The sequence below is a fragment of the Gorilla gorilla genome, chromosome 6 (genome assembly GCF_029281585.2).
Source record: "Gorilla gorilla gorilla isolate KB3781 chromosome 6, NHGRI_mGorGor1-v2.1_pri, whole genome shotgun sequence".
NCBI lineage: Eukaryota > Metazoa > Chordata > Mammalia > Primates > Hominidae > Gorilla > Gorilla gorilla.
In genome coordinates, this window is record NC_073230.2 from 55661697 (window position 1) to 55673870 (window position 12174).

The window sequence follows — 12174 nt, forward strand, 5'->3', positions numbered from 1 at the left end:
ATGCCCTAAGAAGAGGTGTTGCATTTATCTTACAGCTTCCACATTCCTGTGTGTCCCAGCTGGAGAAGTAGAAGTCCCAGACCATGTGCTAAGCACACGTATGGGGTGGGATGAAATCCAATTGTGTGTGTGAATCCATGCTGGATGCATGAAGCTGAGGCCCAGAGGAGGAAGCTTTCTTAATCAACTTCTCATCATGGGCAAATTGTGGAACTGAGTTTTCTGACTTCAATTCTGTTTCCCTGAATTCCTCCCATCTGCTGGGCAGCACAGGTTGTTATATATATAAGGATGGCTCTGGGGACAGCAAGGTGGTCCCCACCTCCACTCCCCACTCCTCCAGGAGAATAATCTCCCAGGAGGACCAGCAGCAGTGGGGCGCTCCCTCCGAGAAGGGAGCTGGAGTGGAGCAAGCCCTCCCGACAGAAGCCGCCACCCACCTCAGGGCAGCCCTTGTGCGACTCTCTCTCCTCATCCTCTGTCTGGTGCCCCTCAGCTGGGCCTTGGATGGTGGATTTGCCCAGCGCAGGTGGCGAGCTTGTTGTCGGGCAGCCAAGACCTGTCAGGGACAAGAGCGCTGTGAGCTGAGGGCTGGTGGGTGGAAGGAGAGAGGGCCCTGGTGTTCCTGCCAAGCCAAGGAATGCGTCATTGCTGTGCTGTGCCTTCAGCCTGGCATTTGGGAACAAAGAGGTACTTTGTATGGATAACATAGACCAGGTTGTTGGGGAAGGGATCAGAGATGGGGGGTAGACCCATTTTTAAAAATCTGCTCATGTCCCAGGCAAGTTTTTTTGGCAGGGATTGCAGTTGGGCTATTACAAAGAGCTGCTGTACACGAGGGGTGTGTCTACTACCGTCAAATTACAGCAGCAATTGTCTTGGGCACTGGCACAGTATTTTCTCTTAGAGACTTTCAAGGTATGAAAAAATCATTTTAAAGTATAGTCTTAGAAGAAATGACCTTTCTTTTCTTTTTTCAAAAATCATTTTTACTTTCATACTCTGTTCATGACAGGGCATAACAGTAGCCAGATAAGTGAACTCATTGTAGGTATTCATTCATTCAACACACATTCACTGGATCAGGCACTGGGGACATCTGAGGAATCAGAGACAGTCCTTCCTCCTAGAGACTCTGGGCTTCTAGGAACTTGACAGCAGGAATGCGAACAATATAAAGCTGCACATGCAGAGTGTTGGGGCTTAAGTTACTCCCTTCAGCTGTTGTGCCGTTCTGAGAAAGGAACACGTGTGGCGGAGAGATCCGTGGGGAGGCTTGGGTGTAGGGGGGCACCCCAACTCTAAGATGCTAATGAGCCATGCATAGGTTTGGAGATGCCAGCCTGGCCCTCAGGATCAGGCTGAATTCATCAGAAGGAGCCTCACCTCTGAGGTTGGGATGATAGAAAGAAAATGAACAAACTGGCAGCACAGCAGGGCACAGCTGTACGAGGGGAGAAGAGGAAGGAGAGCCTTCCAAGCAGAAAGGAAAGCTGAGATCCAACAGGTATGAGGGAACCAGGGCAACATTGCTTCTCAAGAGCTAAGGTGCTGCAGGGCAGGGGGTGCAGGAGGAAAGGGCAAGGTGGGCCAGGTTTGGGCCCCAGACTCCCCTTTACTGCAGTGTAGCCTGGGTCTAATCGCTTCACCTCATCTTTAAATGGGGTGCAGTGATGCTGCCTAATTCATAAGGTGTTATAAGGAACAAATGATCCGATAAGTGTAAATACAGTGTAGATGTAAAACAGCACAATGACTAGTACATAGCCTGTGTGCACCACCCATCTTCAGCAGCAGCAGCCTTGGTTTTAGGCAGGGCTGAGAGGCCTCAGACAGGTCCTCAGACATGGAGTTTATTAGGATCCTTTGCGAGGGGGAGGGTGGAGATGAGGAGAGGCCCAGACCGGGGTCTGACTCTAAATGAACTGGGATTGGGTCCTTGGTCATAAGTGACTTGTGGTTATTACAAGAGTACAGAATTGTACATGCATTTCATGTGCACTTAGTCAATGAGCCTGTGAATGTCTTTGTGGTGGCCAGTAGACCTTTCTCTTCCTTCATATCATTCACACTGCCCAACAGAATGCTACACATACAACAGGCAAAACTGAATAAAAGAAGGAAGAAAGGGAGGGAGGAAGGGACAAAGGGATGAAGGCAGGGAGAGAGGAAGGATGGGGAGGAGTACATTTTCTGTGGGTTCACTGAAGGGCAAATGGACTAAAAGTTCTCCAAAATCATGGCCAAGAATTAGAGTTCTTATTTGCTTCAGTATTTTAAAATATGCTCATTTTCCTGATGCTCTAACTTCTTTAGGATTGGAGTTAAAAAAAAAAATAAGTCCTATGTGTTCATCTATCATACAGGTATGTGCAAAGAAGCATAAGAAATTAAGACATCCCATGGGTCTCCAAAGATGCAACCCAATCTGAATTCAAAGCCTACATTCAGATATGCATGATAGAATATAAAGTAGTTTTTTAAATCTCAATTTGCACTGCATAGGTAATTTTTTTTACTTTTTCAACCTCGCCTGCACAGTCAGGAATACTGCAGCTTGAAGAGAAGGGGAGGCGAGTCCAGGAACGTTCTGCCAATTCAGAGTCCAGATCCCTGGTAGCCTCACATAAAGACTCAGTAAAAAAGTGGTTGTCAGCTCTTCTTTTCCAAGCAAAACCCAAGGCCATGAGGCATACCTGGAAGGAAAAACATGATAGCGCAGAGAGCTGCCCTATGTCTGTGTTCATTCCACACAGAGCTGTCCTCCTGTCCCCTAATCATGAACAGGACTCCATCTCCCAGTTTTAAAGACACCAATAGTCACTGCCTTGGATTCCCAGCCCAACTACTCACCAGGCATGGCCTCGCCCAAGAGACCTAAATTCTCTGAGTTCAATTTCCTCAAATAAAAAACGTGGGTTAAAGTGGTTCCCTCCTCAAAGATTTTTAAGAGGATTAAAGAACAGGCCCATGTGCAGCTTAGCACAGAGCCTGGCTCCTGGTTCTCTCTCACCACAGCTGAAATCAGGGTATAAAGAAAAGTCATAGACAACCAAAATGAGGCCTCTATTTCCCCTTCCCATCTAGGTCCCCTGCTGACAGAAGGCACTTCTACCATGGAGGGTGTTTCTTACCATAAGTGGCTGGGTGATGAAAACACAGCAGACCACGGAGAGGGACAGCAGGTGCAGCCACTGCACACATTGCTCCTGGCCAAACCTGCCCCCAGGGAAAGTGTGGTGGTCAGCACCCTCTAAGGGAGCAGGCCACCCAGCAGTCATTGCTGCCTAAGCACAGGGACACTGCCTGAGAGGGCCCATGGCCTCGCCGTGGCAGGAAGCCTGCTGTGGGGGTGGTGCTGGACATGGGCAGTGTCTTTCTGCTCATCGGAGGGGAACCCTTGTCTGCCAAGAGGACATCGACCTCCCTGAAGCTGCCTAGTGGGAAAGAGAAAGGAAAACCCAACAGGCAGATGAAACAGAGCACAGAGAGGGGAAGGGGGAGGAAAATGGGTTGGGGTATAATAATAATAATAGCAGCAACAACAACAAAGCTGGATGCTGGCGGGTGCTCCGCAGGGGCAGGCATGATGCTAACAGGACTGCTTTCATATTTCAGCTGCTCCTCCCCAAGCCCTAAGAATTAAGCTCTCTGATGTTCCTATTTTACAGATGAGCAAACTGAGGCACAAGAGAAGTCTAAGTACCTGCCCATCCTCACAGAGTGATTCAACATCTACAGTTGAGGAGAGGGGAGAGATGGGAAGAAAGGGCCTTGGCTTTGCAGCTACTCTTTGTGGTTTATGAACCACACTGAGTGACCCTGGGGTCTCCGATGGCGAGTCCAAGCTGTACAGGAGCCAGAGAGGTACCATGTGCCGGAGTGACAGGATCAGAATCTGTGACACATGCATCATAATCCCTGTCCCGAAGGCATATGCTTTTTCAAATGATGGGAGACCATGAACAGTATATTCTAGCCAGAGTTCCTGGCTGGGAACCTGCTCCTCTCAGGAGCTCTGCAGCTGGGTTCCTTCCTTCCTTGGGTGGGCGTCCTGCAGCTTCTTGTTTAATATCTGGACCCCATCCAGGCCTGCTGCCATGGCAGAGCTGGCCAGGCCAAGCCACCCTTTGGGATCTGCATAGGATTTTATTTACCCCAGGAGGTGGGAGGGAGAAATAAGGGAGAAAATAGCAATAGTGACATCTGGAGCCTGCATCTGATGAGTTCCCAGAAATGCAGGGATTTGTTTACAAATGCGAGACTTTCCATCCGAGGACCTGAGGATGTTTGAAAAACTCTACAGCTCACCTGTAGGCTAGAAATCCTGTCCCCAAACTGCAGGCCAAAGAAGCAGTCCCACAAATGGCCCACACTGCAGAGCTCCACCAAGGCTGAAGGGCCCTTGACCACTGGGGCATTAGTCCCTGCAAACCACTGCTGGGTGCTGCGGAAGAGTAGGACAGAGACAAGGCAGCTTAAGAGACCTCGGCATCTCCATCCACGCGGAGTGTGGTGGTGAATCTTAGGTGTCAACTAGGCTGGGTCGCAGGGTGCCCAGGCATTTGGTTAAATGTGATTTTTGAGTGTGTTCGGGGTTGGGGGTGTTTCCAGGTGGCATTAAGATCTGAATCAGCAGACTGAGTGAAGCAGAGGGCCTTCCTAGCCACAGGCCTCCTCCAATCCCTTGAGGTCCTGAATAGAATGCACAGGCTGAGAACAGGGGAACTCCTGCCCGACTGCTGAGCTGGGACATTGGTGCTCACCTAAGGGTCTGGGGTCAGGATGGGGGTGGTGAGCAGCAACTCCTGCCTTGCTGTACCCTCAGAAGGCTTTTGGGGATCTCCTCTTCTGACCTGCATAGGGACCTATGGGTCCCCAACATCAGAGGCAGAGAGGTCAGTTTCCATTTCAGACCCCGAACAACTAAGCAGGCTGACCTGGAATCTGAGGGTCTGCCCTGATTTGGATCAAGTCCCACACACCACAAGGGACAGGGCTGTGACTGGTCCCCTGCAGTTTTCAACCTTCCCTCTCTGCTGTGTGATTTCCCCAGGGCCAGATACAGGACCAGAAGGTTGCCCCATACAGCTCTTCATACCTCCGGGTGCAGCCATCTTAGCTCGTTTTCTAGCAACTGCTCTTAGAGGCAGGATGCCATGTCAACCTAGGGCAATCGAGTACAACACCTTTCAACAACTAAGAAGCTCTTGCTGGGAAGCTGGTATTAGGCAAACCGAGGGACACTGGCTGAATATAAATCAAAGAATGTGAGCTGTGGCCGGGACAGTGGTGTCGTCCTGAGCCACACCTTCTCCACAACCTCATCGGTGGCTGGTCTGCCAGTGTGAGCCTTGCACTCCTGAGTGCTCCCTTCCAGCCCAGGCCACGTGTCCAGCTTGTCTGGGAGGGTCGTCGGTCCTTGGGATGAGTTTCCCTTCTGATCTACTGCTGATACTTGTGCCTACACTGAAGGCTCACCTGCCTGAAGCTTGTTCACTCACAGAAAGGATCTTTTTTGTGCCCCACTGTGTGTAAGGTGCTGTGCAGCATGGGCCCAACCAAACACAGCTGCATGCACAGGCCTTGCCAGTCACTGTGAACATGCACCTGAGTCCAGCACACAAGGACCTGGGCTGAGCTGGAGCCTCGAGAAAACCATCTGCTCATGTACCACGTGGCTCTAGGATCCCAAAGCCACACATCCCTGCCAGGCCAGGCCCACCACAGTCTCCTCTTTGCCATCATTTGGCCACCCTCCTAGGATTGCAGCAGGATTCAATCTCCCTGGGCACAGCCCTGGTTGTTCTAGGGTAATCCCTGCCTCTACCAGCTCATTGCTGAGATTCCAGCATAATTGGAAGCTGGGACTATCGTTCACTGTCATTAGCATTAAAAAAATGCAAAGCTTCAAATTCCAGAATACTTTAAAAAGGTTATGAGTGTATTATTGGCTTTTAAAAAGATCTTACCAAACTCATGTTAAGTACCTGCCAGAAAACACCAAGACTTTGGAGGAAAGCTGGACGCCTCAGTTTTGGGTGGGCCCATGCCTGGTATTTAGATGAGACTAGAGTATTCAGTGACATTTGGCCCAACTGTGACTCTGCTTGCCCCACCTCTCCCAATGGCTGCAGGTCTGCTGGACTGGCAGGAAGGGGGCTGTGGTTGCAAGCCACAGTTACCTTGAGTGTGAGGAGGGCAGCAGTGGCTCTTCCCCATCAGAGAAGTCCTGCTGTGGTCAGCCCCATGAACCTGCAGCTTAGGGGCTGGACAAGCTGTGCCATTGTCACTTGCTGCCTTCCTTTGGGCCCTGCCACTCCCAGAGAGAATGGCTGATGCGGGTTGCTAGAATGACAAGGTCATGCCAAGGTTAATATCTCCACAGACAGGGCTTCACACGTGACGCTCAACAGTGGTGTGGCTTGCCGCCTTCTCAGAGGACAGGCCTGGCATGGGTGGGGTGTGGTGCTCAGGCCTCTAAAGACTTCTGAGGGAGGAAGCACAGGCAGCCTGGGAGCCGGCTCCTTTGTACCCCTTGGAGGACGGTGGGTGCCCCTGGGGAAATGTTGGTGGCCTAATAGCAGCTCCACACAGTCAGGGTGATTGCACCTGGTTCTCTGGGAGGCATGACCCTGCCACAGAGGGGAATTCAGCCAAGAGCAACGGGTTGAACAAAGCCTCCAAGTGGGGAGGGCACAGAGCTCCGGCATGGTGTTTGGGGTATGGGGGGCACACTGTGTTTCCAGCAGCGGATCGAGAGTACCACCCTCAGGAACAGGAGTGGTGGAGCTGCCGCCAGAGAGTTAGAGCCTGGCAAACAGGGCACCATGTGTGCCCTCACAGGTCCCACAGAGCAGAATCTCACATAAGCAAAGGGGCAGTCACACAGATCTGAAAAGCACTATAGCAATGGGGTACCGCAGCTGTGCCATTGGAAGCTGCCCTCCAACTGCCCCATGTCACAGGCCTCTTTGAGACCTGGAACGGAGCTCCCAGCACTGGGGCAGCTTCTCTGAGCACCCTCCTCACAAAGAGGTGGAGAAGCTCACTGAGCAATCACCCTGAGCCTTGCTGCTCCACAGTGTCTCTCCCACGGTCCTGCCGGTATTTACTGAGTAGACACACAGGGCTTTCTGAATTCTTCTGGGCTTCACTTCCTTCCTGTTTCAGGCCTCTGCTGAGACCCCTTCTCTCTGACCCACCTGGAGAGCCGGGTTGCCATGGCATGTGTCCTGGGAAATGGACCTCCCTCTAGGGAGGACGGCCCCCAGCCAGCACAACAGGTCTTGCATTGATCTTTTCCTGTGTCCATCTCACCTTGAGCCTGACCCATCCATGGCCAGACCATAGCCAAGGGAGGATGCCAGAGAAATCTAATTGTTTGCATTTCATGCTAGAAGATTAGCTGCTGTGCATAATGATTGATTTACCTTGCATGGCTCCTGTGTGTCTGGTACCCTTCTCCAGGAATTAGGACCTGATTCAAAAAAATAAAAATCCAATGTACGATGCTTTGGGGTGATACATTTAAACAGGGATATGTTTAAGGATTAGCAGGGACACTACTTTCTTCAGCAAATACTCTTCCTTCCTGACTCAGCCAGAATGAGTATTTCTGAGAGGATAAGGCTAGAACGAGGACTTTTGTTGATGCTTCAGTCCTGATGTTGGCTTGGGCAACCCTCACATCCACTTGAGGCTGCCCTGAGGCAATATGGCAGCTTGAGAAAAATGTTTAATTAATAAAATACATGGCACTAGCAACTAGAAAATGGATTCACTATCCATCTGACAAAGACCTACTTTACTTAGCTGGTGAAAAGTATTTAGATGTCACTCAGAAAAAAAAGGATTTTATAAGGTTCATATAAATGTGGGCAAATAAAACGGACAGATGACAGAAAATGAAATGACTTTTAGACACATGAAATGATGCTCAATGTTATTCACAATAAACATAATGCAAATTGAAAGCAGAAGATACAATTTCTACTTAGTAGACTGGTGCAAAAGGCTCAGCCCCACGGAGAGTTTCTGAGAATTTTAATGTACATTTACCATGGGGTGCCTCGGTCTGTGCTCCTCCTCTAAGTGGGCTGTGTGGCTCCACTCGGGCAGACCCCGGGGCTTCCTGCAGAAGGAAAGAGGTGGTTCGCCAAGCGTGTTCCCCAGCAATGAAGGGGCTGCTCAGGAGAACAGGGCCATGAGGACAAGTCGCAGGTACCTTGCTGAGCCTGAAGAGCAGGGACAAGAGCTGGGCCCCTGGAGAAGCCAGGAGGGTACACAGGAGACCCACCCTGAAGGATCCAAGGGTGGGGCTGACATCCAACTGGTGCTGCAACAAAGCAACAGCAGCCATTACATCAACTCAATATGAGTCCCGCTTAAAACGCAGTCATTGTGTAATTACAAATACATGTAATGTGAATACATACATTATATTTAATAAAAGTGCTCTCTTCATGAATCATGAATTTTAAGTTACAATTCAATTGATTGATTGATTGATTGATTGATTGAGATGGAGTCTTTCTCTGTCGCCCAGCCTGGAGTGCAGTGGCAAGACCTTGGCTCACTGCGACCTCCGCCTCCCGGGTTCAAGCGATTCTCCTGCCTCAGCCTTCCAAGTAGCTGGGATTACAGGCATGCACCACCATGCCCAGCTAATTTTTGTATTTTTAGTAGAAACATGGTTTCACCATGTTGGCCAGGCTGCTCTCAAACTCCTGACCTCAGGTGATCTGCCTGCCTCAGCCCCGCAAAGTGCTGGGATTACAGGCGTGAGCTACTGCGCCTGGCCACAATTCAATTTAAATAATGCTTCATGTTCAATATTCGTTCTAAGAAAAAAATAGAACTATATATAGAACTGATATGATGGATACAAGCAGAAGGAATCCAGCAAAGGCTTCTTCTACCCCAGGAGTGAAAAAAACACAAGAAATCATTTTGTTTCTTCTTATACAAATCGTTTTGGATTGAACAAATGCTTGCCGAGCACCCACTCTCTACCAGGCATGTACTCCATGGATTGAATCACGGCTACAGTCCAGCAAGGCATCAACCCACAAGGTACCAATGAACAGAGAGAAGTGGTTAGTGGTCCAACATCAGACAACATGTCGGCTTCAAAGAAGAGGCCGACCGTAGGTTTCCTCACCACAGGCCCTGGTCTATTTCCAGGTGGACAGAGCTGTTCCCTTCCTGCTACTTGATGATATTTCTTTATCCTCTTTGTACAAATTCTGTGCGCTGCTATTTTTTTAATCCCACCAATCCATAATTGTTATTGGATCTCTCTGATACCTGGTGTCATAAAGGAGCCACTATGCCCGGCTGTCCCATGGATGGGTCGCTGACCCCCACCTCGGAAATGGACCTTGTCACCACATTCTCCAGCCACACTACGACCCAGCGGTGAACCCGGTGGGCCGGGTGCATGAATGGCCATGATGTTGTCGTAGTAAACAAGTCAGTTTTCCCTCAGCCCACGTCCTGCTGTGTTGTTTTTTCCTCAGGAAAGAGAGGGTCTCCATTTTAACTGCTGACACTGATTTGGAAGTAATTTACTACATCTCATGAGGAACAATCAGACCAGAGTTGCCAGTGCAAACTGGCATCTTGAGGGAAAATGTGGCCATCAGGATGGTTCTACGTTCTTTTGTCCAGAGGATTTATTTAAAATCTAAATGAATTGCCAACTTAAAAAAAAATTCAAGAGTGTTCTCAAAGACAACCGGCTGCCAGTCTCTCTGGAAAAGTTCTGCTGCTGGGCCTGGGCACGAGCTCCCACACAGCAGCTGTCCACCGAGCCAGCAGAGTCAGGGCTGTGCAGGGCCACCCAGTGCCACACCGGGCAGAGCCCTCCTGCTCCTTCTCTGGTCCCCAGGCAGCCAGGCTTGCTTCCCCTGGTTTAAACTTTTCTCGGAGGACTGTGAGCTTTGTTGATTTCTTAGGCAAAAAGGGGCCACAGTGTAGTCTGGGATCTGGAAGCTGCTGTAAGGAAAAGCGATGGCTCTCACCTGCTCTTGCCTTCCAGCAGCGACCAAGGCAGTGAGACACGCGTAGACGCACAGCAGGGAGAAGGACACGGTGAGGCGCGGCGTGTGCAGGTAGCGGCTGGAGGAGGGCCTGCTGTACACCGACAGCCAGACATGGAAATCCTCCAGGTACTCTGTGAACTTGCAATAGAAAAGCTGAAACGGAAAGCAGGAGAAGTGTTCCCTGACATGGGGTATTTCTGTCAGCAAAGCAAAGTACTGTTAAGCAGCGATCTTCTGAGCAGAGACCGCGAGCTTTCTGGTTCTTCCATCCTAGCTGCTTAGCTGTGTACCAGGTGGGCTGTGGTGCAGGTAGACAGCACTGCACTCCCCACACTCTTTGGCTGTGCTATCCTGGCTGGTTAGCTGGGTACTAGGTGGGCTGTGGGTGCAGGTGAACAGTACCTCATTCTAGGCCTCTTGAAGCTGCTCCTCCTTCAGCCTCCTTGGCAGCCCCCTTGCTACAGCCACACTGCTATCACGCTGGACTCTGGCTCACCTGGCCTTCCTCTGGCACCTCCTGAGCTTTGGCACATGCTTCTCCGAGCTTCACCTGCGTGGGTCTCAAATGCCTTCACTCCCAGCCTCAGGAGACCTTCCCTCCAGAGCTTCTGATCAGTCTCTCCTTGGTTCTCCTTCATATTCCTAAGAGACTTCCAAAAACCCCTCCACTCTCAGAACTTTCCCTGAACATAGTTAATTTCAACTGGGCTTTGAGTGCACTGAGAGTGGGGCTGAGTCACCTCCACCTCTGTCCTCAGTAGCCCACAGTGTCTGGCACACAGTGGGAGATACGTTGTTTAAGAATTGCACTAAATTTTAAGTTCCAATTCAATTTAAATAATGCGTGGGGCTCAATATTGTTCTAGAAAAAACAAAAGTATACACAGAACTGCTCTTATGGAATATGAGCAGAACACAGAAGCGAATGACAGAAAAATCGTACTAACAGAATGAGAATATATCTTCTTTATGTAAATAAACTAGCCAACAAGCAACGCTCAATTCGCAGCACACACAAGTGCTCATACGTGACTAAATTAATAAGCCTACGTTTCTCACAAAAAGCTCTCAAGCACAACAGCTGGAGGATAAGCAACATATGTCTCCCGTTGTTAACTATGGTTCCTCAGCCAAACAGTCATTCTCACATGGAAACAGTCGTCTAAGGGGAAGCCCCAGTTGAATGGACCTTCAGTTTTAGATGTTGAAGAATTTCCACATGCTGTGGCTGATTGAAAACTTGTTTCAAATCCTTTGTGATCATGTTTCTTACTAGCTTAGCAATATGTCAGGCCTGAAAATGCCAAGGCCTTGAGCCTGGGCCTCTCATCAACGCAGGTGGCAACAGGGCGGGTTGGAAAGAAAGCCCAGTGGCCTGGCAAGGTCCGGCGACACTGGGGAATGTCTGAGTTCACTGCGCTTTTACCACTGTTTGAGACCCAGCTTCAGGAAGTACTCATCAGGGACACAGAGTCACACATGAAAGTTCCCACAATGTTGTCCATTACCATAATAAATGAAAGAAAGTTATAAATGCCCAACAGGTCTTCAGCAAATGGTCATGCACAGTGGGCCACTATATAGCCCTGAAATGATGTTTTAAAAATTCATGAAGAGACCTACTCTAAAATGTTGAATAAGAAAGTGCAAAATGCAGCTAGGTGTGTTGGCTCATGCCTGTAATCCCAGCACTTTGGGAGTCCGAGGCGGGAGGATCACAAGAGCAAGAGATCAAGACCAACCTGGCCAACATGGTGAAACCCCATCTCTACTAAAAATACAAAAATTAGCCGGGCGTGGTGGCATGTGCCTGTAGTCCCAGCTACTCGGGAGGCTGAGGCAGGAGAATCACTTGAACCTGGGAGGCAGAGGTTGCAGTGAGTCAAGATCGTGCCACTGCACTCCAGCCTGGCAGTAGAGTGAGACTCCATCTCAAAAAAAAACAAAAAAAAGAAAGTGCAAAACGCATGACATTATCATCACAATTGTATGAAATGTGTTTGTATACAGGGAAAGACGGAAAGGACATGCAAAAATCACGACTTCCATGGTTAGTTTGTGAGGTTATCTGTTATTTTGTCACTCTGGCCATCTCCTGCCATCCTGGACCTGACCACATCTATACCAC

The 12174-nt window shown here is 49.6% G+C and overlaps 1 protein-coding gene across 1 annotated transcript in view; it reads right to left on the minus strand.

Annotated features, from left to right (window-relative positions):
• Positions 1-12174, minus strand: part of PKD1L1 (polycystin 1 like 1, transient receptor potential channel interacting) — a 162778-nt gene that overhangs the window by 41243 nt on the left and 109361 nt on the right. The window contains exons 36-44 of the mRNA XM_063708537.1: positions 10026-10199; positions 8228-8338; positions 8062-8134; positions 7434-7480; positions 6186-6348; positions 4312-4447; positions 3135-3219; positions 2520-2696; positions 441-559 (exon numbers count right to left, since the gene is read on the minus strand). Of these exons, the coding sequence (XP_063564607.1) occupies positions 441-559; positions 2520-2696; positions 3135-3219; positions 4312-4447; positions 6186-6348; positions 7434-7480; positions 8062-8134; positions 8228-8338; positions 10026-10199 (1085 nt within the window). The remainder of the gene's footprint in view (positions 1-440; positions 560-2519; positions 2697-3134; positions 3220-4311; positions 4448-6185; positions 6349-7433; positions 7481-8061; positions 8135-8227; positions 8339-10025; positions 10200-12174) is intronic.